Below are 27850 nucleotides of genomic sequence, written 5' to 3'. Positions count from 1 at the left end.
TTGCCAAGAGTTTTGGTTCACAAGGAAGAAATGCCATTGTCGGTCAGGGCCGATTAGGCCTGAGTCTGCCCCCTTGTGGTTAAACCTTTAAATCATCCAGCTGTAGATAAAGTATGCAAGGAAGTACTGCATGTGAACAATCAGCGCAGTGAAGCAGCTGGTCTACAGATATGCTTTGGTAAACTTAGATCATTCTTGACTCTTACTAGTATAAAAAGTAGTGGATTGGCTTGAAAATCCCAAATGGTGTCCACTAGATGTCAGCACACCCCTGTGATACTCCCTGTTGTTGTAGTGCCCCACTCTGCTGTGCTCTATCCTACACTTCAGGTGGTCAACTTAAATGAGAATGCACCAGCAAATATTGCAAGAAGGGCGAGTCTCGCTCACAAGCAACTATCTCGGCACTGCTGAACATTCAGGGCACGTAAAAAAAATATTCTCCAAAAATGTATCTTATTATGGAGAAATAGTGACAAGGCCTGCTGTGGGGGAAAAAAAGCACTAAATAAATGTTATTTTTTCCTTTTTAAGAATGAGTTTTTCCTTCCAAAAGTACACAGTGGTTCCAAGAATGAATTTGTAGCTGAACATGTACTTAGTCACTTTCTAAGCCTCCGTGAATGTGTACGAACCTCGGTTTGACTCGGTCATAAATTCTTGAGTTCTCGGGGTTACTGAGTTCATATGAAAACGTGTGATTGTGTTAGCAGATTACCACAAGCGGGCAAAGCTGTCTCTATTTCAGCAAGTGCCTCAAGAGCTGCCAGCACCAGAGGAAGTCAGTGCTACGAGTAAATATCAGGTTAGAAAGTGAAATGTTACTGAGGACGTCGTAACTAACAGAGACAATGAATCCTAACATGAGCACGGTTTCTGTTCAGGTAGAAATTTTTCTGCTTTGACATGTTTATACCTGTTACAAATGTAAAGTGCAAACCTCAAGCGGATTCATGACAGTGAATACATCATACCACACATTTACAAATGCATTTGACTTTTAAATGATGAGTAATGCAATTGGTGCCTAAATGTAAGTTTAATGTTAGGAAATCGTAACTAACACACACAATCTGGAAAACTTCAAAAAAGCAAAAGCAAAGCATATGGGCATATTGTCATAGCCAGCTCAGCTCCTTCTCATTTTAAAGGCTGCAGCCCTGTGATTAAGCTGGAGCTTAGACACATGCATAAGCAGAGTGATGCTCGGGCCAACGAAGGAGAAGCCTTAACATGTCAAATGCGTGAAGATCCGCTCAGGAAAGGAACATTACCGCAAAAAATGTTAGGAGAGAGATTCTCAGGAAGTGTGGAGAGTAGAAAGAAGGTTACTGTAGAAAGGGAATGTGATGCATAAATGCACAAAAACTTGCAAACACAGCGGTGTCATATAGCCTTATCAAAGAGGCATTGTGAAGGAAGTCTCACTAGGTAAGCTAAGACAGGGACATTTCTGTCTTTTTAAAAAAGGGGGGGACTAGAGAAAATGGCAAATGTCTAAATATTTCTTGGTTTAGCCACATTACATTTTCGGAGCTCTTTTAGCATCTTCATGGAATTTTTGAATTAAACCAGCAAACAGATTTTTTTTCGTGTAATATTGTCAATGAAATCAGCCAATCTAAAAAAAAAAAAGCTTTCAAGTGAAATTCTTTCTCTTGCAGGTAAAACTGGACCCCTCCTCCTCCAAGTATCTTTGCCTCACTCGCCTTTCCCACCTCCCTTTCGTCGTGGGCCACCCAGGCTGTCCAATCAACTCTGGGAACCTCCCACTCCCATTTGCGTTAGACATTCCTGCTCTCCGTCCTGGATCAGTATCATTTCAGGGCTTATTCAAGTTTGAAAGGAAAAAGGGGAAAAAAACAGCCTTCCAGATTCATGGAACCCACCTGAGTCATATGTAAGTGAAAAAAATGTAAATATGTATTTATTTATCTATTAGGATGTATGAAAAATGACATTGTCAGTGTTTGTGTGTCTGTACATTATGTTTGTACCAATACTTAATACAGAGAGACTGGTGTCATGAAGCTTTAGCACAACAACGTACGTATTTGCTAAGTGTGTGTAACTCAGATCAAATGACTACGGCAAACTGTAGCATGAATACATTATTAGAATTGGAGCTTTTCATTGTGTTATTTCGATGTTTTATTCCTACTGTACTACAGCGCATCGTTCAGATTTACTGCACAAAAGCTCAGTCTTTGGCTTTTACAGGTAACAAAATAAGATATCATACAAGTAAGATCTTGTAAAAGTAACAGCCCACAGATCATGTATTGAATTTTGTAGCAATTTGAGTTGAAATCTCCCCAGAAACAAGGTGCACGATTTATTGGAATCTTCTAGTGAATTTATTCTAGATTTCTGAACAAAACACTACAGTGCCACCTTGATGGGATTTCTCAGAAAGTTGGCACAAATCTCCAGCCAGCCTCGAGGATGAACTGATTAGATTTTAGCGATCAAAGGTCAAGGTCACCGTGACCTCATTGTCCATCCCAGTCTTGTGACATTAATGTATCAGAAATGCCTTGATGACATTTCTTCACATTTGGCTTAGGCATCCACCAGGACTCGTGAATGAACAGATTAGATACACAGTAGATATGAGTCTGGGCTTAACTGGATTTAACTATGTTACTGTTTTAAGTTGAAGTTGAAGATTTGTGTTTTACAGGCCACTGTAATTTCCACTGAATTTTTCTGCTTCTGGGACCCTGACAAAATAAGAGAAAACTTTCCCGCTGGTTGGCCACGGCGACGATAACCCGTGTAACATCTGTGCATGCTTTTGTGTTTTCTCATGCACCAGCAGACTGAAATGGACAATGACAGCCTTAAGAAGGAGAAGATGAAGGAGTCGCACAACGGCTCCAGCAGCCACGGGGTGGTCTCTCAGGCCAAAGACCAGAAGCCCGTGAAGGCCACCGTGCTTCAAAAAGATGTGAGCATGTGTGTGCGTCTGCTTGTAATTGGGTTCCTGAGAATGAGTCTCATTAGATGTTCACATCGTAGGATCCAGCCATCTGTAGCTTTTGACTGTAATAGAGGCTGGGACTGAGTACCATGCAGTACCACTGCAACCATCCAGGAAAATTAGCTCCACAGTGATCCACTTATTGGTGCTGTCCAGAACCCCTAAGCTCCATAAGCCCTAATAAGCCCTTGGGTAAATTTAGCTGAACTGAAAGGGTTTTATGGCGTAAAACGGAATTACAATAATAATTTTTCTAAAAAGATTTAAATTGGCACCACCTTCTTGGTGGTCTACAGTCCTGCTCACGTCTCTGTGAGGCTTTGAGGCAAATGTAAAGTTTGCTAACATGGTTAGAATCTTTTGTAACCATGTAGTTTGCTGCCTATTCAAACGAGTGGTGTGAAGATAAAAACAAGCAAATCTGAGAAATTCTATCTACAAAGACATTTAACCTGTACAGAGAAGTTGGAGATCAGCTTTACTTTTTTCACATTTCACAAGATTTGTTCACATTTGTGCTCAATTTTCCTCTTCCAAGGAAAATATCTGCTTCCTTATGCTTTACGTGTTACAGTGAATTATTAGAGCTTAAAAAAAAAAGGAACCAAACCCAGGCAATATGTGTTGATAATAATAATTCATCTGACGGTATAAGCCAGGAGTGGGCAACACTGGCCCTCAAGGATCAGGTGTGTTCAGTCAGTGATACTTTTCCCCCACTCCACCCTCATCTAAGATGGTGTCTGACCGACCGAACACACCTGATCCAGGTAACCAGCAGTGAGCAGAGGCCCTCGGGAACCAGGGAAGCCCGCACTTGTTGTAGTCCATCAAGTGGATTGAGTGTCTACAGCGTCATCTACTGGGGCTTGTAGCTGCAAGTCTAACTTGCATTTTAGCTGTGTCACCTACTCAGTGAAGTAGGAATAGACATAAAAGCCTTTCAGGGCGGAGATCCCAGCCTGCTTAAATGTTAAGGAGACGGTTCTCTTAAAAAGTAACGAGGCTGAACTGAATTGACATGCTTGTCTTTTGGTCTACGTGCGTTTGCTCAGGTCGGTCTGGTCAGTGGCATCTGCCTGATTGTGGGAACCATGATCGGCTCAGGCATCTTCATCTCTCCAACGTCCGTCCTGCTGTTCTCCGGAGCTGTGGGACCCTGCCTCCTCATCTGGACTGCCTGCGGCGTATTAGCCACTCTGGGTGAGAAACATCAAAACCAACAGACCACTTTATTCAGCGTCACAACAGTCTCAGAATTGTTTTTAAATTAATGTGGATTTGGAAAAAAAGGGCTTTGGCTTGAGAAGTTCTCAACACATTGCATGTTAATAAACTCCAACCATCAGCAAAGCAGCTTTCAACATTTTGTCAATACACTAATCACTGGGTTAAAAATTTACAACGTGCAGAATCATTGTATCAGCAACTGGCTAAACTTCACCCAATGTCTATGGCTTGTTGTGAGGCAGAGTTGGGGTTGGACTTAGTGGTTAAATTGGGATTTCTGAAGTTGGTGTGTGAGAACACTTGCAAAAACAGCTGTTTTACGGGCTACGCGCTTCTTACTGGCGGGTGTTCATTTTGTTGCATCCCATTGACTCGTCCACATGGTTTAATCGAGGTCCTGCACTCTGGAAAATCCGAATCTGTAGTCTGTTAATCAACACGTGTCTCCTCTCTTAACCCTTAGCTGCACGAGTGACTGGACTCGTCAAAAATGACCCACTTATCAATGTGAATCAGTGTGTTTTTATTCCATCATTAGTTTTATATTTTGTATTATTCTTTTTTCCACATTTCAGTTTAAAACAGTTTTATTTTTCACTTTTATAACATTTTTAATGGATTTTGATAATTTGAAAAGAAAAGTACACAAAGGCAGTAGAACAATGTGTGTGTGCGTTTGAATGGTGGATGGCCACTAATAGAGTCCCTGGGTTAAAACTGGTATAGTGTGAATTGGCTCGGCATACAGGATTCATAGTGTTATAAAACGTGATGTTATGAGTCATAAGAGCAGGTTCATTATAAAATGCAGTAGTAAAACATTTGCACTTGAATTTCTCAAATGTACACACACTAGTGGACTAGTAATACTGTGCTTGATCCATCTCAGCGAGAATACAGAGACCCTGAGATCCATCAGAGGTGCGGGACTCAATTAGGAAAGTGTCCTTCAGGTCATTTGAAGAGGCACTTTCATCTATTGAGTGGTGGGCGCTGCATGCTTTCGACAGGGTGGAGCAGAGAACACCTTCAATGGGAAAGGACCTTCGGTCAAACCACTAAGTCGAGACTGCTGCTGTCGTACCCTGTTCTTACGAGCAGCCGGAGCTAAAGCTAAATCACGCCAGGGTACAAGCTCATTCGCATGAGACAGGGGTTTATTGTACTTTTGAATGGCAACCTAGAAGAACCCAGCTGAACTCAATATTAATTTGGAGGATATCACTTTTATTCTATAAATTTCTTGACACATTTACAAAAACATGAATTGCTACAAGTAATAATAAAAAAAAAACAACAACTTGATTCTAACATGCCTGCTTTGCAGTTTTACAGTTGCAAGGAAAAATAATAGCGGTGTTTGCTGTTTCCCGGCTTTCTGCACAAAGTGGTCATGAAATGTCTGATCAGATTTTCGCAAAAGTCACAACAGATACAGTCTTTCACATTTTTATTGGCCAAACTCATTAAACATGGACAGTGATGATAATGGCAACGTGTCATTAAAAACTGATACTGGGGCTGCTCTTTATAGAAGTTGGTGCCCAGCCAAGATCCCTCCATAAGCACGATCAATGATCATTTGAGTTCCGTAACATCTCTGTGCATCATCATCTCAGTAAATCTACGCCACGAAGGCTTCAGGGACACAAATTATACATTGTGGAGAGGCCCAGTCAGAGCCCAGACCTCAACAGAACCATTCACAGCAGACTTTGTAGATTATTTCTGATCTGGTCCAAAACTCCTCCTGAACAGGGTGCAGGTCTAATCCACAGCTACAGGAAGTGTTTGCCTAAAGTTATCAATGCAAAAGGTTATTAAAACACTGCTGCTATTCGTTTTTCCAACATCACTTGGTATTTTTAGTGGGTGTGTTCAGTAAATGTTTGTGTTGGTGAAGATCAGATCACTTAGCAACCAATTTGTGCAGAACACAAACGGCACCATTACATAGTCTTGTGACTGTAAATGTATGGCCACAGTCAGGGTTGCTCCTCGGATATTTGTCACTGCCCTCTGTCCTTCTATACACCCTGTAACTCATTCTTGGAATTGTTTGACTGAAGAGTAAAAATGGACAGAAGACAAACTGTGGATGCACACGTGGACAAACCAACACCATAAGCTGTGTCCATGAGAATGAATTGCTTGGTCAGCAGACATTTACCGCGGGTGCAAATTCAAAAGCTGTTGAGTTACCGAGTCAGGTTTTACATTTAAGAACAATAGATGTACTAATGATGCAGTTTGGTTTTTCTTATGAAATATGGAAACGTCATTAGAAATTCTGAGTTAGCTTCATTGGACTTTGTCCTTTAATTTGAAGGTGGTAAATATCAATGTTTATTGGCTGCATAAAAGCGTGTTTACACGTTTGGAATACAGTAAATCAATTATCTTCAATGCACTAAAAGGTTGTGTATTATTAAACAATACGAGCTCTGACAGCTTGTCCTCGCTCTCACCGCTGTTATTATAAATACTGACGTGGAGTGAGCTCGATAGAATCCGTTTTCAGTCTCTGTGACGCTGTTATGCAGCAATAGACTATAAAGTTCTACCAAAATTGCTGTATTTTGTTTCTACTATTTAATAAAAAAAAACATAGAAGAAATTTGTGGAACATCTGTTGTGAATAATTATGTTTCCACATCAAACCTCACAATTATTAGGGGTTTCATTACCATGTTTGAGCATAGCAGTATTATTAACATGGCTATAGATTTAAAAAGTGATTTTTGTGTTTGTGTTTGACATTAGTTTGAATAAAAAGTTGAACATTAACATGAGAAATGATAAAAGTGCATTGTTCCTCTGCTTATACTTTGCATGTTTATGCGTGTCCACGCAGGAGCCCTGTGCTACGCTGAGCTTGGTACCATGATCACCAAATCGGGGGGAGAGTATTCATATTTAATGGAGGCTCTTGGCCCCATCCCCGCCTACCTTTTCTCCTGGACCACTGTGATGGTGCTGAAGCCCTCCTCCCTCGCCATCATCACTATGAGCTTTGCCAAATATGCCTCCACTCCTTTCTACCCGGACTGCACTCCTCCTGCAGTCGTTACCAAGTGTTTGGCTGCAGCTGCTATATGTAAGTTTGCATTTAATCTTTATAATTAATGGTCAAATGCAGGAAATTACACATGAGACCTACAATTGTGGCCATGTGTGAACAGAAACTATAAAACCTATAACTATAAAAATCCAAACCCCTAAAATATGCTATTATAGTCTATGGTGTACTGTATAGTCTTGACGCGTGTTAGTTTTATGCGCCCTATAGACCATGGATTCCCAACCCTGGACCTCAGGGAACACTCCAAGCTACCTACTGCTGATTACCTGGATCAGGTGGGTTCAGGCAATCAGCACTAGAAAATGAAGTATTACAGTGTTATCTTTACTGAGTTGAACAAAATTGTGCTGTATCCAGTTGCTTTCCTTCTTAAAGCATTCAAATTGCATAGCTGTAAGATTTTTCTATAGTCTTCAAGAATGGAAAATACAGGCAAACTCCTCACACTTTTCCAGCGGACAGGAACTCGCTCGGGGACGTCTGCTGCAGAAGGGGATTTGGAGACGGAGTTCCTCTTTGTGGATGTCTTTATCATAATTCTGTCCTCTTACAATTCCTCTTGTGTTACGCTGCTGTGGTGTTTCTCCAAGGTGAAATTATTTTAACCACACAGGTGCTGTTGCATCGCGGTCCTGCTAATTTATGAGAAGTGAAATCTGCCTGCACTGAAAGGCAACTTTAAACGTAGCAGCTATAGCACCACCCTTCTCACCAACTGTAGAAACATGGAAAAGGTCCAAAGATTTAACATTTTAGAGCTTCTGCAGCTACAGTGTTTCCCCGTAACAACAATAGGCTTTGATACCTAATCGTACACGTTATTCCAACAGTCGCACAAAGCACGAGACAATTTGACTTTTAAAGAAATATAATATTCATTTTTAACAATAACAAAGTTTTAATACTATTACATTTCTTTCTTTCTAATCAGTGTTAATTGTCACCGCCAACTGTTTGAGTGTCAAACTGGCCAGTTACATGCAGAACTTCTTCACTGCAGCCAAACTCCTCATCATTGTCGTCATAGTGGGAGCGGGCATCGTTCTGTTGGCACAAGGTTGGTCTACCCGTACTCTGTCCTTTTAGGAAACACCCTATTATTATATAATTATTATCGTCATGCATTTATGTACTGTTGTGTGTTTATATCTAGGACACACTGAGAATTTGACAAATGCATTTGATGGTGCATCACAGTCCTTTGGAGCCATCGGACTTGCGTTTTATAACGGCCTTTGGGCTTATGACGGATGGTAACAGTTCCACTTCACTTTCCTCTTTAACACTCCTCTCTGAAGCTCTAATTATTGTGAACTAATTGCATGAGCCTTTTCCTGCTGCAGTGAGTCTGAATGAGGGGCACTGTGAGCCTTCTCAGCATCATCAGCATCGTTTATTAGATGCATTCAGGGGTGGTTTACGTGCCAGGGCTTCAGTTCCCTCAGTGTCCATGTGTTCGGCGATAGTGAATAGATGGATGGTAGAATTCTTTCTTCGTAATCCCCTCAGGTAGAACAGCAGGGTGGGATGCAGAAGTCAGCGGGATGAAATCCCAGCCCACCCAAAAGATGTGTCCCTCAACGAGACACTCTCTGCCAGGGGGATGGGTTCAATGCAGAAAAAGCATTTCATTGTCACATGTATGTGCTCGATGACAATAAAGGTTGTTTTTCTTCTAAATATGTGTTTCCCACTTTAATCATTATGTTGTTTCGTAGGAATCAGCTGAATTTCATCACAGAGGAGCTTAAAAACCCGTACAGGTGAGACCTCGCTTTAAGCCACCATTTTCCTCAGACCTCAGCTAATCCATCCCTCCATGTCATTTGCCCACAGGAACTTGCCGCTGGCCATCATCATCGGGATCCCGTTGGTCAGCGTGTGCTATGTGTTGGTCAACATTGCCTACTTCACAGTTATGACCCCCAGTGAGCTGCTCCTGTCTCCAGCTGTTGCCGTGGTAAGAAACACAGAAGGTCGCCGTGGTTATATGAAAGCGGAAATAGATTTTGCAACGTAAATTTCAGCTAAAAGCAGAGGAATATTTTATTACAGGGAAAGCACGAATGTACATTTGCACCTTAAACTAAAGCCCCAGAAAGGAAGCAGACAATTGGTGAAGTCGCCTCTAATGCTGGTTTAGAGTCATTCATTGTGTTTGAATATAATAGTGTCACATCCTGCCTTTTAAGCATTTCTTTGCCTTATCTGCCAGAATTTTCAGTTGGCTCATATTGTTAAAATAACCAAAATTCCAGTGGACAGATGCTTTCTTCAGAAAACACACACAGGGTCTGTGTCTGTTGGACTCCGCCGACCCAGCTCGCACTGCCTTATCTGAATCAGGAGACAAGCTATCAACCAAAAGTGTTACTTTTAGGAGGTTCTAGTCTTTTTAATACCACGGCCTATGAGCTCAGTGTACATTTACCCTGACACCTTTTTTTTCCTCGCGCCCCTTTAGACCTTCGGGGACAGGGTCCTTTACCCCGTGTCGTGGATCGTTCCTCTCTTCGTCGTCTTTTCGACGTTTGGTGCCGCGAACGGCAGCTGCTTCACTGCTGGCAGGTAAAACTGCTGTAACACTACGGACAAAGTACAGACATCGCAGAATACGTTGCTCTGTCTGCGCGTGCATACTCGCATGTATGAGACAGAAAGCGCAAATAATACCACGGAAATTCTGCCTTTCCCTTGCTACAGGTTAGCGTATGTGTCCGGCAGGGAGGGTCACATGGTGAAAATCTTATCCTACATTAGTCTTAGGCGCTACACCCCAGCACCTGCTATAATATTCAACGTGAGTACTACACACAAATATGGAATTTTACCATCTGACTATTCAGGGTTAAAACCTTTGCGTGATTGTTCGTTGTGTTTAAATGAGACAGTGTTTGTTATGTTTCTCTTTCTGTTGTGCGTTTTAGGGTCTTTTAGCTATTTTCTACATCATGCCAGCCGACATCAACACCCTCATTAACTACTTCAGCTTTGCTCAGTGGGGGTTTTACGGTCTGACAGCACTGAGTCTAATAGTCATGCGCTTTACAAAGAAGGACCTTCACAGGCCGGTGAAGGTGAGGGCTTCCCGTTTAAAACACGCTTTTTTTTTAGCCAAACTCCTCTTTTATATTGTTTAAACCACAGAAATAAAGGCAATTCAGTTTGGGTTGTGATTACGGAGCTCGTGTAAAATCTAAACACTGGATTCTGTGTAATTGTGCGATCACTCAAAGGTGCCGATTGTCATACCAGGCCTAATGGTCCTAGTGTCCTGCTACTTAGTCCTGGCTCCCATCATTGACAAGCCAGAACTGGAGTACCTCTACTGTTCTATCTTCATCATCAGTGGACTTCTCCTCTACTTCCCTTTTGTCCATCTGAAGGTCCACTGGGCCCGCAAACTCATGAGTAAGTTCCTTTCAAAGTTTCTATTGGACCATCAAGAGAGAATGAAATAGAAATTTGCAGGATAACTTTGGCCATTTTCAAAATTTGTGGTATTTTCAACAATCCCCATCCAGACACTAAAACCAACTATTAAAAACACATCAGCCAGACGCATCGCTCCTCTGGGTAATGCCGGTTTGCATTTTTCTGCCTGTATCATAATCGAGCGGCCTGGTGGTTCAGTGGGTGGAGCATCAGGCTGGGATTCAAGTCCCAGCCCAGGCCCCCATTGCAGAGAAAGAATGTCATTGTAAAATGTACAACTGTGCTCAGTAATGACAATAAAGATTTTTTTTATTTCTAAACTCTTGTTTTAGACAACAACGAAAAAATGACCAAAGTTCTTCTTTAATTTGCTCAAACCTAGAAAACAAATGAAATGACAAAATACCGACCCCGATGGGGAACCCACATTAACAGTGTTGATTTCCACTCCCCCTGTAGGACCCCTCACCATGCACCTGCAGCTGCTGATGGAAGTAGTTCCTCCTGAGAAGACTGAATGAGGAAGGGGCCGAGCTGACGAGCAGTCCAGATCTCCGCTGCTTGTTGTTGCTCGTTGAACCTGGTTTTAGAAGCTGTGTAAACTTAGGTTACATCCACATTGCGAGTGTGACGACAGGCAAAACGCACATGCACACAGAGGGAAAAGGGACATGAAGCATTGAAGACTCTGAGCTTTCTTATATAATATTATATATATATATCTATATTTAAATGAAGAGACCATATTGACACAGTGTCTAAGTGCAAATAAGGTAATAAATCAGTTACCATAAACAATCCTTTGATGATAAGGTAGGAGTTTTCTTTAAGATACACATCTTTTTATGGTGACTATAACCATGCGCTTAAAGGAAGCGACCATGTTAAACATTTCCTTGTGTTGTCAATGTGCAATAGTTTTTACTGGGCTAAAGTTCACTTTCTGTAGAGCTGCCAGAGGTTTTTAGGAGGTTTTGTGCAAGCTGTAAACAACTGTGTTTACATGTGATTTAAAAATGCTCTTCTTCCTGGACTTTACATGAAGCCATGTGTCACCTGTTTTTTTATTAAAGCTGTGAATCTTGTCAAGCACGACGCCAACGCGGGAAAACAAAGAGTTGGTGATTTCAGCGAGCATCTCCACTCGGTACCTGGGGAGCCTGTTCTTTGGCTGTCAAAACCCGAAGAACTGGTTTTAAATCCGGCACTGGCTCCAAACCAGCCCTGGACCAAATTATACATAATTACATTTGTCTTTCGGTTCTTTTTACAGTTTTTCTTTTCAGCGGTTTGGTGCCATTCTCCAAACATCACTACAATTCTCAAAGCTTCACGTGGATTCGGCCCAAACAGTTTAAGATAAAATCTCAAAGCATGTCAAGTCAGGAAAATCAAAAATGAAACGCTGTGTTAGCACCGTGGAATTCAAGTTTTTAAAATGTTCAGTGGAGAATGGAGCTCTTAGCTTTGCAGTAATGCAACCATGTAACCTAAAAGTAACCTTTTTTTTTGGAATTACACTGTTAAATTGAAGAACTGAGTCATATAGTACTTGACATTTTTCCTTACAATGGGGAAAGAATCACGTGTTTCTTCCTGCTGGGATATCATCACGACATCCAGTATATGTAGTTTACTGTCGTCAGAGTACGCGTCAAAGAAGACAAGCAGACAAATGAAATCATAAAATGTTTTCTTATCTCTTAAGGTGATTTTTAGCTGAGATAGCAAACCATGCTGCACTCTGGACCTGCATATTTCTATGATTACCTGTTGAAATATTATAAAAAAGTAAAAGAGGTTTTCTAAGAAAGTTCTCATTCATATTACTGTATTCTGAGTATGCAGCTATTTCTCTGCTCATGATCACTGACAGTAAGTATCTAGAATAAACAAATTCTTTGATTCAGAATGACACAATGTGTCATTAATGAAAAAACAACTTTGTGATGTAATTGAAAATCTCAGAACGTCACATTTAGTCCATTCTTTCGATTTTAAAAAGGGCTTTCACACACAAGTATTACAGATGTAAATGTGCTTGTCTCTAGTTTTATTCCAGGTACTAAAGGACTTGGATGAGTGAGAGTAATAGCAAGGTACACTGTGGTTCTTGGTTCATAGTAGTGGGACAAGCAACATTTTTTACAAACTTCAAGTTTAAAATTGGTCTTTGTGACAACATGGATATTTGCAGTACTGCAGGAGCTCTGTGAGGGCCAGCATTTGTCATATTTGGAATTGGCACAAACGTTACTGTTAATAGCAGCGGTGGACTGAATGCAATGACTGTCCCTGAGAGCTTCCACCAGATGTCAGTACACCACTGTTATGAGATAATAAGACAGAGAGAGACAGACAGAGAGAGAGAGAGTCTCACCGGTCATCATCGCTATTATCAGTATTCTGTTTGGTACTTAACAAATATTGGGATGATTAGTGTGAAGACCCAATAAGGGGCTTCACTTGTCATTTGAGAGCTTTATTAAGTGATAAGTGATATTTGTAAAATGAACATAATGAGTAATATGAATAAATGAATCGTTTCGATCGCAGAGCAAACAAGCACTTGCAAGTGAGTTCAGAAAGCATCTGACAAAGAGAAGCTTTCCCAGGGGCCGTTTATAGGGCAGCTTGTCTGCACTGTTACTCCCTGAAAGTCGCTTTACTGATAAGGTGTTTGTGAAGAAGGACTAATTTACTACCAGCCAGGTCAGTATACAAGTTACGGTCATTCTGACCATTAGCCGAATAAAGCAGGACAACCAAATCACTGAGGGGAGACTCACATGTATGAGGAACACAGAGGTCAGAGCACAAACTCATCTGGAAACGTAAGCGGGCCACATGTGTAACATGCAAGTAGAATAACTACAAAATGCTATGATGACACTTCTGAGGATAAGGAGCTGCAGTTTTCGCTGCTGTTGTCATTATTTTTAGACATGTTAAAGACTTGATATGTACATCTAAGTGATTCCCATCATTTAAGTGACTCTTGCAGGATCTCTGTGTGGTCTCTGTTGCCCTCAAGTGGCCCTAAATGCTCCAAGCAGAGTCGAACTAGGGTTTCCCATGTGAGGCCCCCGGTGCAAAAGCGAAGGTTTTTCTTCGGTATGTGCCAGCACATTTGCATTGGCCGTGCTGAATGAGAGGACATTTGCCCAGAAGCTTCTTACTAACTGCTGCCAAATTAGACTGGAACTGTCTGTAGAAGCAACATGCTGCTTGTGTTGCCTGTCATGTTTGGCTGTGTTTAGATGTGTGTGGTGTTTTTGTCAAAAAAAAAAAAAGAAAAAGCTGTTTTCCTGCAAAACGAGCCCAACAGGCCCCACGCAGAGACTTAATAAGAGTTGATAAAATGCAGGACACTGTTGGCACGGACCCGCTCTGATGTCGGATTCAGTGCACATTCCCTTAACATAGCTTAAATACATCATATATGCTTCTGTTATATTTGGGGATTTTTGAAATTTTACACTGACTAGCATGTTACATTCAGTTTCATCACAGTTTAATGGGCACTGAGTCCCAGAATGAAAGACCTACTGTATCACTTTTCATGTACTCGGCTGAAAACAACTCTACATTTACAGAAACAAAGGAAAACACTCAGTCTGTATGTTGTGTTGGTGTATTACAATGATGCAAGACAATTCTCCATTCACATGGATGAGAAATGACTAAAATAGAAAAGAAATAAAAAGACTAAATAAATGCAAAAATACATCGAATGTATATCCACTGTGCAACATATCTACATTTATTTATTTCTACGTTTCCACTTTTATTTGTTTCTGTATTTCTCCCTCCATAGGTGGATGGTCCTCACCCCAAAGTGAATCCGAATTGGTTAGTCGGCTCTGATCAGTTGTGCTCTACTGCTTCTCCCTTGCTAAAGGCTTGGTAGCTTCCACAGGGCGGCTCTGATTATTTCAACATATATCCATTTATTTATTCTTTTTTTTCCTGTATTAATTGTTTGATTACTGTTATTTATTAAGACATGTATCCATTTATTTGTTTTTAGTTAAATCACTGCAATCTATACTTTGTGGAATGTAGTTAAACAGTAACATAAATATCTTTGAATTCCCTAAATCAGAAGTTCTCCGTGTTGCTAGCGGCAGTAACGAGATTGTCTGAGCCAGGCTAAACGTTGCTATAACTGTTATCCTACTTTTTGTAGTTTTGACCATATTTCATATGCAGATAGATTTAAAATGTGTGAGCAGTTAATACAAATATTGGCTATTTGAAGCCGGCTGGCATCTCAGCAGCTCACGGCCCGAGACCTGAGATGACCTGGTCAGCAAGGCGTGTGGTAATTTGCTGCTGGCTTTGCTGTAGGATGCATTTTGATACATGTTCAAATTTATTTTGTGACATAAAATATGCAGTCATGAAATATAAGGATGAGGTGTCCTGACGTGCAAATGCCACCCAGACAGAGCTGTGCTCTCCTTCATCACAGACCTGGTACTTCGGTTTTTAACACTTAAGACTCACACTCACCAAACAAATGTCATTTGTTTCTAGACTTCATTAAATCCATCCAGGCATCAAATCCGAACTGAACCTAGCAGTGTGCATTTTTTAATGCAAGCAAAATCTTACAGTAGCTTAAATATAATGTCTGCTGTAAACGTTCGTTTGCAACTGCATGTTCACTGCGGTTAAACAGTTTTTCATTGTGTTTGTGGTCAGGACGTTTTGGGTGGGGCTAAAAGCCGGCTTAATGATGCAGTGGAGCCCCCACCTGCAACTTGCAAAGGCCCATTCAAAATCTCCGACATGACTAATAAATAGACAACCGGTCTTAGAACACAATGTTTGCCAACCGTATGTTGTGTAGCCGCTTTTAAAGAACATCTCTCCCATGAGCCTTTAACTTTCCCAGATTAACTGTCACTGCTCAACTGGAGAGAAGACTCAAGTTCAGACATGTCTGTAAGAGCTGCAGAACAAGGGGGAAATGAATGCTGTAGAAGTTTTTATGCGGGAGCGACTACAGCTGATATGTTGGAATAATCACCTTAGAAAAGAGTAATGCGGATGAAATTGTGTTATGACGACATGAGTAAGTGCTTTACCGCACTTTTATTTCAGCAAATGTACAAAGAACGTGTCTTGTTGTTGGCTTCATAAATACGAGATTAAGAATAAAACTGTAAATTATATTAAGCAAAATGCAAAGGCAACTTAGGCATGTTGATCACAATCTAGCAGGAATGAAATATGTACGAGTGATGAGAAAGAGAATGACATGTATTAAATTAGATGTACTGGCAGGTAGAATGTGAACATGGAACAGTGATTGAAGTAACAGCCCGTGATAAAATACTGCAGGTGGATGCAGTAAACAGTGTGGGAGCTGGTTTGGATGAGCTCGATTATTTAGCTGCAGCGCAGCCTCTGAACTTGCTGCATTGTACCAGATGGATGATGTGAGGATGGACGACACTATGACAACGCAGAACTAACTGGGTCAACGCCGTCTGTGGCAGGTGGAGCATTTTCAGCTGCGTGAGGAAGAACTGGGAGCTGTAGTTTCTAAACTAAAACCTTTACTCCAATTTTTAACCCTGAAAAACTTGAATGTGAAAGGCTGAGGTCACATTTTTGAAAACTTTTCAGTGATAATTAAATAGTAAAACAACAACAAAAAAAAAACTTGTGGAATTTAAGAAATGTTTTGTAAAAGATTAATCAGATTGTCAGAAAAGCCTTGGCCTTATTTCGTCTTGTTAGCAGCTGAGCTTAGCAACATTTTACTTTGTTAGCACTTTAGTTTACTAGCTGGCTCCTGTTGTGTGTCTTGTAGTGATAGTTATAGTCTCAGTGTCAGGTGTGTTTACCTGCTTCAGTCCCATAAAACTGCTTCTTCAGTCTGAGGATGACTGAGAATCTTCACCGACGTAATATGTCTTGCTGAGACAGGTGGACTTTTGTAAGATAATTTAAATTTTGAAACTTTATTTTTGCAGTTTACAACACAAATGTGAAAATGAATTGAAAATAAATACATATTCTTTTTTTTTTTAAGTTTTATTTCTATGGATTGTAGTCTCCAATATTTGACACTAACTAAAGGGTCGATCAGTGCATCGCAGAAATTAACGTTGAAGAAATCGGGTTCTTGAAGTAGTTCTTAGAATCTGTAAGCTAGAATGATTTAACCTTAACATGAGCTGAACATTTTAGAAACCTAATTCATGAGGCACACGTGGAACAAATCTGGACTAGACGTGATATCAACAGCAACAAGTTCAGCTGTGGTTAAAATACTTTTTTATTATTTTTTGATGTTTAATCAGATTACTGCCGATGTGTGTGGATAGCACCGTCCACAGGACAAAAGATGACACTGGACAGTTAATTTAATTTTATACAAAACTTTTTACTTCATAAAAAAACAACAAAGGCAAAAAATAAACTCCCTATTAATGTATAAATGTTTTTTAAGACTCGGATTATAACATTTTTCAGATTATAAAACACCAAACATTAAACTTGATGCATATACACGACAAATGTTTCAGTCAATCTTTTCTCGTCGTCTGCAGCGTCGCCGCAAACAGCGGACACCCCCCCAGCAGGATGCGGCGAGGGCTATCGCGACTACCAGCAGGGCGGCGGTCGTGTCTAAGCTGTGATACTGGAACCAGTTCAGGTCACGTGACGCAAGCCGCAAGTGGGGCGCTCCACCGTGTCGCATCACAAACTCCACCCAGAAGACAGCGGTGCCGAGCGGAGACTCTGGACGGTCGCGATGCAACGCTGACAGACGCTGCATGTTCGTCCTGTAGCTGTGCATCATGGGATAAAACAGTGCAGCGTTAGTGTACATTGATTATGAAGGCGCTGGGTGTAAAAGTTTTTAGAGTTTTATTGGGATAGGATGGAGAAAAATTGTTATTGCAACAGGGTAAACAACAGGGTAAACGTGCCAGTTAGCTCAACAAAAAAAATAAAAAGCATTTGACATTAAAACAAGATCTGATTAAAAATCTGAATAAAAATGATCTCTCTAAAATATTTGACAGTGATTAGGTTTATTCTAAAGTTTATTATTAGGAGCATTAGAAATTATTTCAAGGTAATTAAAGTTGGTTTTTCAATGAATCAAGGATTTTTGCCTCACCTTATATGCCATTTCAATTTAAGAGCAGGCAAACATAAACCTATAATATTAACAACGCACATGCACGAGTACGAATGTTCTTTAAACACCAGAAATAACAAAAGTTCGAAATTAGATTTGTGCAAAGGCAGGACAAGGATAAGTAGAAGCACTTGAAGGTCTCATGTTGCAGTACCTTTTCGCTTGAAATCTGGGTGATCTCATACAAAAAGGTGCTATGTACTCTGTTGTTTAATGTATTGAGGTGTAAATATCCTCAGATTTAAGGTGGAAATATTAATTTTTGTCTTTTGATCCTAAACTCTTGAATAGAACAAATGAATTTGCCTTGTGAGAGTGTATGTATGGATCGCGAGGTAATTTCAAATAAAATGGCCGTCACCTTGGCTGGTTGATGACATTGTGTAGCGCCTCTGTCAGTTCGTCGACTGTCATGCGGTTGAAGTCCAGGACGACGGCGGCACCACGACGGGTCAGACGAGCAAGGTTTTCAAACTGATCACCGAACAGTGGGATGCCAACCAACGGCACACCATGATACACCGCTTCATACATGCCGTTAGTGCCACCATGAGCCACGAACACTCTGGTCTTCGGGTGACCTGAGACGGGGAACACCGGCCTTTTGTTTTGAAAGCATTCTCCCTCATTAGAATGTCGGCTTTTATTTTTAGATGCTGCGATGAGATTTGATTTGAATTCACCAATTTAAGAAGATAAACCTAATAAAGTTTTAAAAAACAGAAAATGAAGTTTTTACCCAGCAGGTCATTCTGAGGAATCCAATCATAAAGTTTCGTGTTTGCTGCCAAAGTTTGAGGAGTTTCTCCACTGTATCTCCAGATCACCTGAACACACACACAGAAGTTAAATGTAACAAATATTCTGGACTAATGACCAAGTTCTCATGTAATGGCATTCAGGACTTTTTCATGGAAACTTTAAAAAGAATCAAACTGAAAAAGCAGGTAAATCATCAGACTCTTGTTAAAGTTAACTGGCCTATTAACGTCTGAAAGTGAACACTTTTTTTTGCAAACATTAAAAAACTGGGATTTGTGAACAGTTTGTTTTTTCTAGAAACTCTGATTTCCTGATATTCCTGAAGATGTCTTTGTCCACCTGTGAGTGGGTGCATCACCTGACCTTCTGCGGGATCCGTCCGAAGGCGGTGGCGAGGACGTCAGCTCGCTCCATTGTCAGGTTGGTTACCATGGTGCCAAATGAGACCACCACCACCCCGGCGTCGCCTGAACTCTGCATGAATGCCTCAAAGTTGTTTGGCAGCGAAATGGCGGGTTTGCAGTGCAGCCCCCCCACGTATTGGAAGTTGGGGGGGCTCGGCCGCGGTGTCTCCAGGTCCCAGAAAAGCCTGATGAACCAGATGTCAGCTTTCCCCAAAGTCTCACAGACACTGCTAGGACTTCCTGTCCACACAGGACACAGTGAGGAAAAACAAATCTTTTGGTTTATATGTTAAGTTGATTGTTAATTTTGATGATTGACACCAACCACTCTTGATTGACCTTTGACCTCGCTGTAGTATTGATCCAGAGTCAGTCTCCAGACCACTTCAGTCACAGCTGATGTCAAAATGTACGTCAACGTGTTGAGCAGTCTCTCCACAAACGTCATGCGGTCGCCGTATGGCAGTGGGGCCGTGGGGACATATGATGGCGGTGCTGGAGCGTGGCCACAGTGCCGCTCCATGACACTGCCAGGGGAGCAGCGAAGCGACAGGATAAACGGTCGGCCGAGCACGTCGGCTACCAGGTCTCCGCATATTACAAGCGAGTCGACCAGGATGACGTCGAACGCAGCGTCTCGTAGAGTCGCCATCAGCCGCTCGTTCTTCAATATGGAGTCACACTGTTGCATCCCGAAGTCGATCATATGTCCCATCCAATCACGCATCCTCAAAAACTGATGGAGCGGAGACAAAACATGGGACTCGTACAAGAAGAAATGGATACCCTTCTGAGTGAAGTGGTGAAAATCAGCCCTGCTGTACGGAACCTGGACAAGAAAACAAATCTTTTAAAAACCCTGGATTCTTTTTTACAAACCCCTGGAAACCTATTCTAATTGAAACGCACTAAGACATTTCACAAATTGCTAAAATCCGTGAACGGGACATCACCTTGAACACCAGGAAGTTGAACTTGGCGGCGTCACGGCCGCTGTTGCAGCTGACAGATGACGCATCAGAAACCAGAACGGTGACAGAGTGGTTCCTCCTCACCAGCTCCTCCAGGATGGTTCTCATATAAAGCCAGTGGCTGTACTCTCCCGGAATCACCAGGACACGGCTTCCATCCACCGCACAGGAGGGAAAAAAGACGAGCAGGAAGACGGGAAGGGCGAGAGGCAAATAAACCTGCATCACAAAGCCACACCAGAAATACACCGAAATCCTTCTTTATTCTAAATTTAATCTGCTCTGATCACATCTGTGTTTGTGACATGTTTTTCTGCAGGTGCAAAAGTCCAAACCAATCAGAGAGCAGCAACAGATAAGAGCTGTGCTTTGATTGGACGACTGTTTACAGCACCAATACTCATAAACACAGAAGAGAGAGGGAGACAAAGAAAATACCTTTGTATAGCTCCACTTTTTATAGGAATTTTACATTGACAACCATTCCCTCAGGAAACGGTATAAATGTTCTGTAGCTATTCGACTTGGTTTTAGCTTCCGAAGACATTTCTTTTTTTCATATAGTTTCTGAAGACATTTCAGAAAAGTATACAAGGAACTGCACCTCTTATGTTGTCGTTAGCTGTCATTCTTATTTTTTTCTGTTATTGTCATCTTTTTGAACACGAGCGCAACCACTGACCAGAAGCAAATTCAGAATGTGACTTTTATTTAGGGTCTTTTATTTTTACATCTGTACCGGATGTCACTTCGTGGTACCTTCCGGTTTAGCTACCGTGGTGAGACAGCTACTGATTCCTCCGCTAAAACCGGGCTAAATAGGGCATTTTCCTGCTTGTAATCCGGCTAAAATGGGGGATGATATTTTTAAAAGGGGGACTAACGGAAACGCGGAGCTTAGAAAGGTCAAATTAACGATTACAGCCTCCCCGTTTGTCCCTGTTTATATTCAGCAAAGCCTGCTAACGGAAACAAGCTGCAGCTTTACCACTTTCCCTCAAATCCAGTTTTCTGCTTACCTCGATCCGGAACATTGCTGCTGTCTCTATCGTTCCGTTTGTGGGGTTTTTCTGTTACGTCACACAGAATATTGGCGTGACGACGTCAAATCGCCAGAATCGTGAAGTAATGAGTTGACGACGGAAGCGAATAACAATAATACATCCGTGAAACAAACAACGGGAAACAGTGAAATCTCCGAGAGGAAGTTGGAGCAACCGGCTCGCAAAACAACTAACAAATAACATATTAAAAAAAAAAATCTCTTTTTTTTTTTTGTTTGTCAGGATTGACGAAAACGAATTTAAAAAAGCTTCATAACTGAAACCATGGCAACAGAGATGCTACTTAGTGTTTTAAACAGCAGTAGTTAAAGAGGCAATACATTATCAGGATTTTTTCATTTGATTCACAGAACTTTCTGCTTTAATAATGTTATGTTTATGTTACTGGAAATTCACAGTTAAAGGGGACAGTGGTACTAAAGCATTGGATCCCTTAATTATCGATGTCCACATCGTCATCAGTAGGTCTGTTTGAGATGACAAAATTATTGATATTCTAAGAGCATTTGGTGCCAGCAGTAATAAAACAGCAAGTACACTCTTTCAAAGGACAATAAACAAATTCTAATAATATTTAGAACTGACAGAAATAATCCTCCGAAAGATGGAAATTACTGCAGGGCTATGGGATTGATTGAAACAACATTATTTGTTACACTGAAGTTATTGCAAACATGTGTAGAATGAGTTCAACCAACACTTTATAGGATACAGTAAAAATAATAACAGATTATTGTCTATCTTACTTTTTCAGGGTTGACTGATGTGTAGGCAACTTGTGGATTAGCAAATCTTGTAACCAACACATAGCAAACTGTCTCTGGACATCGAGTGGTTGACAGTAATTTACAATATCTAAATGAAAAAGTTATTTAAGTTACCAAATAGCAGAGTCTTTGTGGGTTAGCATGGCTGGATGTTATTCCTTCTGCAAACCCCCCAAAAAGTTATGTTTAACGCTGATTGTCTACAATGTGGACATACATTTTAATTTATTTATTCTTTTACTTTTTATTTCTACATTTATTTATATATTTTATCAATAATTTATTTCTAATTAAGTAGTATTCCATCATTTATACATTCCCCGTCCCAAGTGTGATTGTGGATTTGATGGCATTACAAAGTTATTCATGTTTACACCCAAATACTGGTTGGAAATTTGTCTTATTTTTATCAGTGATTCAGTGAGTTTAACATTACGAGGTATCACTTTGAATCGTATGAGTGATGGTGTGGTACAGCTGATAGAAGCACTTTACAGTATGTCTTAGTTTCATGTCATGACTATGAAGCTGCCAAAAAAATCAGGTGCATACACGTTATTATTGTTTTACTGCTACGGTGAATCATGGGGAAAAATTACAATATTACATTTAATGCACTAATTAAACACAGATCAGCAAAATATATTGAAGGTATTACTGCACTTATTCTGTTTTTGGTGATGGGTGGAAGGCCAAATCTTTGGGAATCAGTGGATTAATCTTAGTACGTGTTTAATTCATGAAGCTTCTTAAATGTAAAAAACTAATAGAAAAGAATAACTATACAGGTCAAATGAATTTACTGGAGTCAGAAATCCTGAAGCTACTAAAGATAAACTATGTAACTTTTAAAAAGGCCTTTTTTAGTAGAAAAAAAGTTTCAAATTGTATCTTATTGCTGAGAGAGAGTCTGTTGACTATGAAGTCAGACTCAGGGACCAACATAACTTTTGAATCTGATGCCACCAATAGCACCATAACTTCAGTTGCATATTGTAACTTTATGTACTTTCAAAACTTATAAATTAAAATGTTTGTTGTATAATATATTTGACAGCACTACAAATCATTTCAATTTTAGTAAAGTATCAAGCAAATTAAAATGACACAGTGTACACAGCTGTCTGGATCCTCACTGGCAGAGATCCCAACAAGCACTACCCTCCCCAGGCTCTTTGCTTCTCTTGGAGAATCTGACATGCTTAGGGAGAACAACACAGGAAACCATCACAGCACCACATAGAAAGAAAATTGAGAATTAGCCCAAATATACCGGCAGGAAATGGACATCTTCCACAATGTTATACCTACAGTTCAGGACCCAGAGGTGCTTTCCAACTGCAGCTTTTCAGGCTTCATATCTTGATACAGAAACTTTTCTGAGAGCTGGTCATGTAGCTTCTTGTCTGTTCATTACAAACTATGGGATGTCTTAATCAAACTTTGCATTAGTGCAGACTGATTAAACATTAATATGCGAAATATTCTGATGAAAGTGAACGTGCACTCTAACATACACACATTCATTACATATGCATGCAGCCTGTCAGCACAGACACGCACACTCACACACAATACACTGAAATACCATCTCATTAATGGATAGACCGCTCTGATGAGAACTCATCTGCATATTATCATCACATTACTGCACATTTCCAATCAGTTACTGAATTAGCATTTGGATTAAAACCTCGCAATCATTGAGCGACCTTTCCAAAAACTGCATTATTGCCTGTCACTAACAAACATCTGTGGCAAATGAAGTTTTTGCTTGTTCTAATTGTTTTGTGGTTGGTTGCTGATTTCAGTATAAAAAAGTTTTGGTTAAGGCTTATGTGACTTGAGTCAGTCACCGCTTGTGCTACTGTATATATTTAGTGACGTTATAATAAGCTGAGCGGTTGGAAGGATCTGGAATTTCTGATTTCATATTCGTATAAAGTGGCTCTGATAAATGCACCAAACCAGCTGGAGGCAGAGCAACACTACACTGAAAAAGTAACGTTTTTGTAGATTCTAAATTCAGATGAGAAAATAACCAAGCGTCACTTAACCATCCAGCGGTGGAGTCTGTTTAGTCGACATGAGCTGCTTCCTCCATTGGAGGGCACACTTGAATAAGCACTGGCAGTGAGAGATTTTACAGTGCAGGAGCTAGAGCCATTTACCCAGACACATCCTCCAGATTTGTGGCTCACCCCCACCTGGCACAGCTCCCAGAAATGTCCTGGCATTGGCTTTAGTGTGAAGAACATTATGAAAAAATGTTCTTCATTTGAATTATTATGTTTCAAATGACTGTTCTCTCACAAACATCTCATCAATAACGTTGACTCTTGCCATCGTGAGTGTCTGTTTGTCTCTCTTCTTTTCTTCCAGATGGTGGGGCCTACTGCTGATATACTGAAAACGGTGAATAGATGAATAAAGTCAGAGCGACCATAAGCGTCAGAAGGATGTGTTTCCTTGCTTGAATGGATGTTTTTATTTGTGGAAAGATGTATGTGCTCTACTGTGTTACAACGTAGAATATCATTCACATTTGGTAATAACGTGGGCGAATCTTCTAATAGGACCTCGTATTTGTTATTGTTAAACTTGTACAAAGCAGGACGAGGATTAAATGCTGGTGAGGTACTAGTACTTCATGAGTAAATACCAAGAAAGCAAAGTACAGTAAGAATTACATTTAAATTGATTTAAACAAACTTTGTTATGATTGTCCAAACTCTCTGATATTCAAGGGAGGGCAGTTGCATCCTGAGCCTCCTCTCTCTCTCTATCACACACACACACACACACACGTCCTAACAACAACGAAAAATGTGTTTAGTTATGGCTTATTTATGCAGATAAATTCTTAATTATGTGACTTGACCTCTGTTTTCGCTGGAAGCTCAAGGGGGTTTTTACAATAAAAATGACTTCTGCAATGAGTCCCACATCACTTAGTGAAAAGATAATTAATTACAACAGAAACCTGACTTTCTGTTTACACTGCCATCCATTCTTTTTATGTGTGTGAGCAAATTGTCTCTTTTCCTACTCTACCTACTTCAATGCCTTCCTCTTGTTGACCTCTTCCCTACCTCTCGCCCTCTCTTTGCCCTCTCTTCCACATTCTCTTGCTTTCTTTCTCTTTCCTTGCAGGATTTGGATTTGTCCTCCCTTTGATCTTTGTCCTCCTCCCCCCTGTCCTCGCCCTGTTAAGACTCTTCACTAACTTTAATTGAGCATCAGGAACAGTCACTCACAGGTAAAACAGGTAAGCTCTGCTTACTTTGTATATACTGTATCATCTGTGTGTGTGTGACTAAACTTGAGAAATTTGTGATTATGCATACTTCCCAAAATTGCATGCACTTTTATGCATGGGTGTGTTTGTGTGCGAAAACATCGGATCTGTGGTGGAATTCAGCAGATAAAAGGCGCTACTTGCTGATTGTGTGGCTGTGCATGTTCCCTTTCTGCACCCGCTGTAGTTTCTGGCTGTTTAGCAACTCTTTGATCACCAGATAGTGTGATGGTAGGTAGGCTGGTTATGTTGGCTTCCCCGCCTGCATGGGTGGCTTCACTACACATTCTGCACACAGTGGGAGGCTGGACTGTCGGTGTGTCTGTGCATATCTGTGTGTGTGAGAGAGCTAAAGAGAGACTGGGAAAAAAAAAAAAAAAAACAGGGAGAAAGAGGGACATGGGCCGAGTAGATACAAAATAAATTGCTCACGGTGTAAGAAAATGAAAGAAAGTAAGTCAGAAAGCAATTATATAAAAAATTATATAAAATTATATATATATATATAATTATATATTATATATATATATATATAAAAAATTAAGATAATTAGGTGAGGGGCATTTTGCCTTAACTGCCTTTACTGGCTAGCTGGCAGCGTCGTTTCTGATGTTTAGCCTCCCTGTGTGTACTCCTAAATATTGCCTAGAGCCACTGCTGGTTCACAGCCAAGTTATGATCCCTCTGCTCCTTGTCAAGGATGCTTTAGCTCATCTGCCAATCAGGATTTGTGCAGCAGAAAACCCCATGTTGATTAAAAAAAAGGTTGTCATTGTTAGAATAATTTCCCGGAGCCGAATCAACATAAAGCAAGTCCAATGCTTTATGCTGCATTGTCAAGTGTTTTGCCAAAAATGCAATGAGGACAATGACAAATGAAAAAGGTGTGTTCCACCCCAGATTTGTTTTCATCGAGCAGGATTGTTATGCCATTTTATAAATATCAGTAAATATCCCTAAAACGCGGCCATCAGTAAATATCACTGTTAGATATCCAGAAGAAGAAAAAACCACATCCCAATAGCCGCTTATTCAAATCAATACCTCTGTTTTTCCCTGTTATCGGACTAAATTAGTTTTCCTATATAACCCCTCAGAGCAAATCTACAAGCTGCGTCCCGCTGCTTGTCCTTCAGTCAATAACAGCCCACCTGCCTATCTGGGGATGGCATTAAAAGATAAGAAAGACTGTCATTTATGGACAAATGTGTTCACACAGATTTCCTATACCATGTATCTGGAGCATGTTGTACGGAGAGAGGCTGCCTCTTTTATTAGCAGTCATAAATCAACTCTCCTTATCGACACATGGAGGAATGCAGGTGTAGCTGGGTAATCAGCATATACTGTATCGAATTGACCAAATTGATTTGCTACTGTACCTGTGCACAAACATTACTTTGGTTTGTTGTTTCTTGAGAAGGCAGGAAGGAGAGGAAACACCTTGGATTATCACAGCTCAGGGGACAGGTGGCAAAAGTTCAACAGTTTCCTGATTGAGGCAAACAGATGAAGATTTGGCAAAAAACACAGGGGTTCAGGCAAAGTTTCTTTAAGAATCCAAATAAATTAAAATAAACAGCCCAGGCAACCGTATCAGACCAGAGCAGGCAAAGGGCAGAGAATCTACAAAGAGGCTTAGACCAAAAATACACACTGGATTACAGGAACAAATGCTGGAGAGCTAAGGCACCAAGGCACCATAGAAAGTCTGACATGGGGATAGGAGGACGAGACAGGTATACTGTAAATACTGGGGCAGTCTGCAGGTGAGCGGAGGACAGGTGCAGAAGCATGGGACTGGGTTTATTAGGTTTTTTAATGCAGTGGATATTAATTTGGCCAAATACTAACACTACAAACAAATAAAATCTACTGCAAAACTAATAATAATAATAATAATAATAATAGTACATTTAATTTATGATGCACTTTTCATTTAAAAACAACTCTCAAAGTGCTAAAAGAAAAAGGAGCATAAAACATATGAACATCAATACTAAACAAACAGAGAGCAGTTATTTAAATGCTTTCTTGAAGAGAAAAACTACCCCCCCACCTTTTTTTTTTAAAGCTGTAACTTAAACAGGGTTGTGTGATGTTTCAGTGATTGTCCAAACTTGCACTTCTTTGATGTGAGCCATGGGAAAATGAATTTTGGGAGCTTCCCTTGTGGCAGAAACTGTCATTTTTAGAACAGCCCTTCAAGGAGCAGTGGCTGTATCGAGGAATTTTTTTTTTCTTTAAATTTTTACAGGGCTGTGCTGCTGTCCCCCAGCACGAGGACCAAAGCCAGCAAAATATCCTTAACGAGATCCTTCAGTGAATCACAGGGTGGCCAAGAGATTGCCAGTCTGAGCTGTGAGGCTGGATCTGAAAGGGAATACATGGCTTCTGCATGCATACCAAAGATAACCCGCATGATAAGGTATTCACTTAACGTGTGATTGTGGTTTTGCTGCAATCGTCAGTGAGCTGGATTTACTAACCCATGTTTGATCCAGCGTCTAATTAATTCCTTTAGTTCTTGTGTTTATTGTAGGGGAGGAGAGAGGGCCTATACAGCATGCACTGTAAGGAGAGGGGCTCCGTCTTTGAAGTGGTGTTTCTGCAAATCTCTAGAGGACAAGCGAGCCTGAGGCTGGACTCAGGCTGTGGGGAGAGTAGCAACACCTACTTTTCCTCTGCA

The 27850-nt window shown here is 40.6% G+C and overlaps 2 protein-coding genes across 6 annotated transcripts; one reads left to right on the top strand and one right to left on the bottom strand.

The window, feature by feature from the left end:
• The first annotated feature begins 978 nt into the window (after window positions 1-978).
• Window positions 979-12236, top strand: slc7a9 (solute carrier family 7 member 9). 3 transcript variants are annotated; one of them, XM_067489520.1, is made up of 13 exons: window positions 979-1900; window positions 2684-2950; window positions 4039-4186; window positions 7068-7310; window positions 8227-8352; window positions 8449-8548; window positions 9014-9058; window positions 9132-9255; window positions 9760-9863; window positions 9999-10095; window positions 10223-10372; window positions 10532-10706; window positions 11190-12236. In XM_067489520.1, the coding sequence occupies exons 2-13, from the start codon at window positions 2792-2794 to the stop codon at window positions 11249-11251; spliced, it is 1533 nt and encodes a 510-aa protein (XP_067345621.1). In that variant the 5' UTR covers window positions 979-1900; window positions 2684-2791; the 3' UTR covers window positions 11252-12236. The 3 variants fall into 3 exon arrangements, with proteins under 3 accessions (XP_067345621.1, XP_067345641.1, XP_067345631.1); XM_067489540.1 differs by having other exon boundaries at window positions 1408-1900; window positions 2819-2950; XM_067489530.1 differs by having other exon boundaries at window positions 1654-1900; window positions 2822-2950.
• A 4662-nt stretch (window positions 12237-16898) lies between these two features.
• On the bottom strand, window positions 16899-21246 carry LOC137106357 (UDP-glucuronosyltransferase 2A2-like). 3 transcript variants are annotated; one of them, XM_067489489.1, is made up of 7 exons: window positions 21052-21246; window positions 20015-20251; window positions 19401-19890; window positions 19021-19301; window positions 18635-18722; window positions 18257-18551; window positions 16899-17539 (listed from the first exon to the last, which is right to left on the bottom strand). In XM_067489489.1, the coding sequence occupies exons 1-7, from the start codon at window positions 21064-21066 to the stop codon at window positions 17269-17271; spliced, it is 1677 nt and encodes a 558-aa protein (XP_067345590.1). In that variant the 5' UTR covers window positions 21067-21246; the 3' UTR covers window positions 16899-17268. The 3 variants fall into 3 exon arrangements, with proteins under 3 accessions (XP_067345590.1, XP_067345610.1, XP_067345599.1); XM_067489509.1 differs by having other exon boundaries at window positions 16901-17539; window positions 20015-20183; window positions 21052-21245; XM_067489498.1 differs by having other exon boundaries at window positions 16906-17539; window positions 18257-18476; window positions 21052-21244.
• Window positions 21247-27850: the final 6604 nt, after the last annotated feature.

Source organism: Channa argus, chromosome 2, assembly GCF_033026475.1.
Source record: "Channa argus isolate prfri chromosome 2, Channa argus male v1.0, whole genome shotgun sequence".
In the NCBI taxonomy this organism is placed as follows: Eukaryota; Metazoa; Chordata; class Actinopteri; order Anabantiformes; family Channidae; genus Channa; species Channa argus.
The sequence above is the reverse complement of the archived record's forward strand: the minus strand, read 5'-3'. Positions and strand labels throughout refer to the sequence as shown.

Excerpts from the sequence above, each read along its gene's own strand:
- slc7a9 (XM_067489520.1), top strand. The coding sequence starts at position 2,792 with ATGCTTTTGTGTTTTCTCATGCACCAGCAGACTGAAATGGACAATGAC. Across the intron at positions 8,353-8,448 it reads CATCGTTCTGTTGGCACAAG|GACACACTGAGAATTTGACA; the intron begins GTTGGTCTACCC and ends GTTTATATCTAG. Across the intron at positions 8,549-9,013 it reads CTTTGGGCTTATGACGGATG|GAATCAGCTGAATTTCATCA; the intron begins GTAACAGTTCCA and ends GTTGTTTCGTAG.
- LOC137106357 (XM_067489489.1), bottom strand. Across the intron at positions 18,723-19,020 it reads TCGGACGGATCCCGCAGAAG|GTGATCTGGAGATACAGTGG; the intron begins GTCAGGTGATGC and ends GTGTGTGTTCAG. Across the intron at positions 18,552-18,634 it reads TCCTCAGAATGACCTGCTGG|CATCTAAAAATAAAAGCCGA; the intron begins GTAAAAACTTCA and ends ATCTCATCGCAG.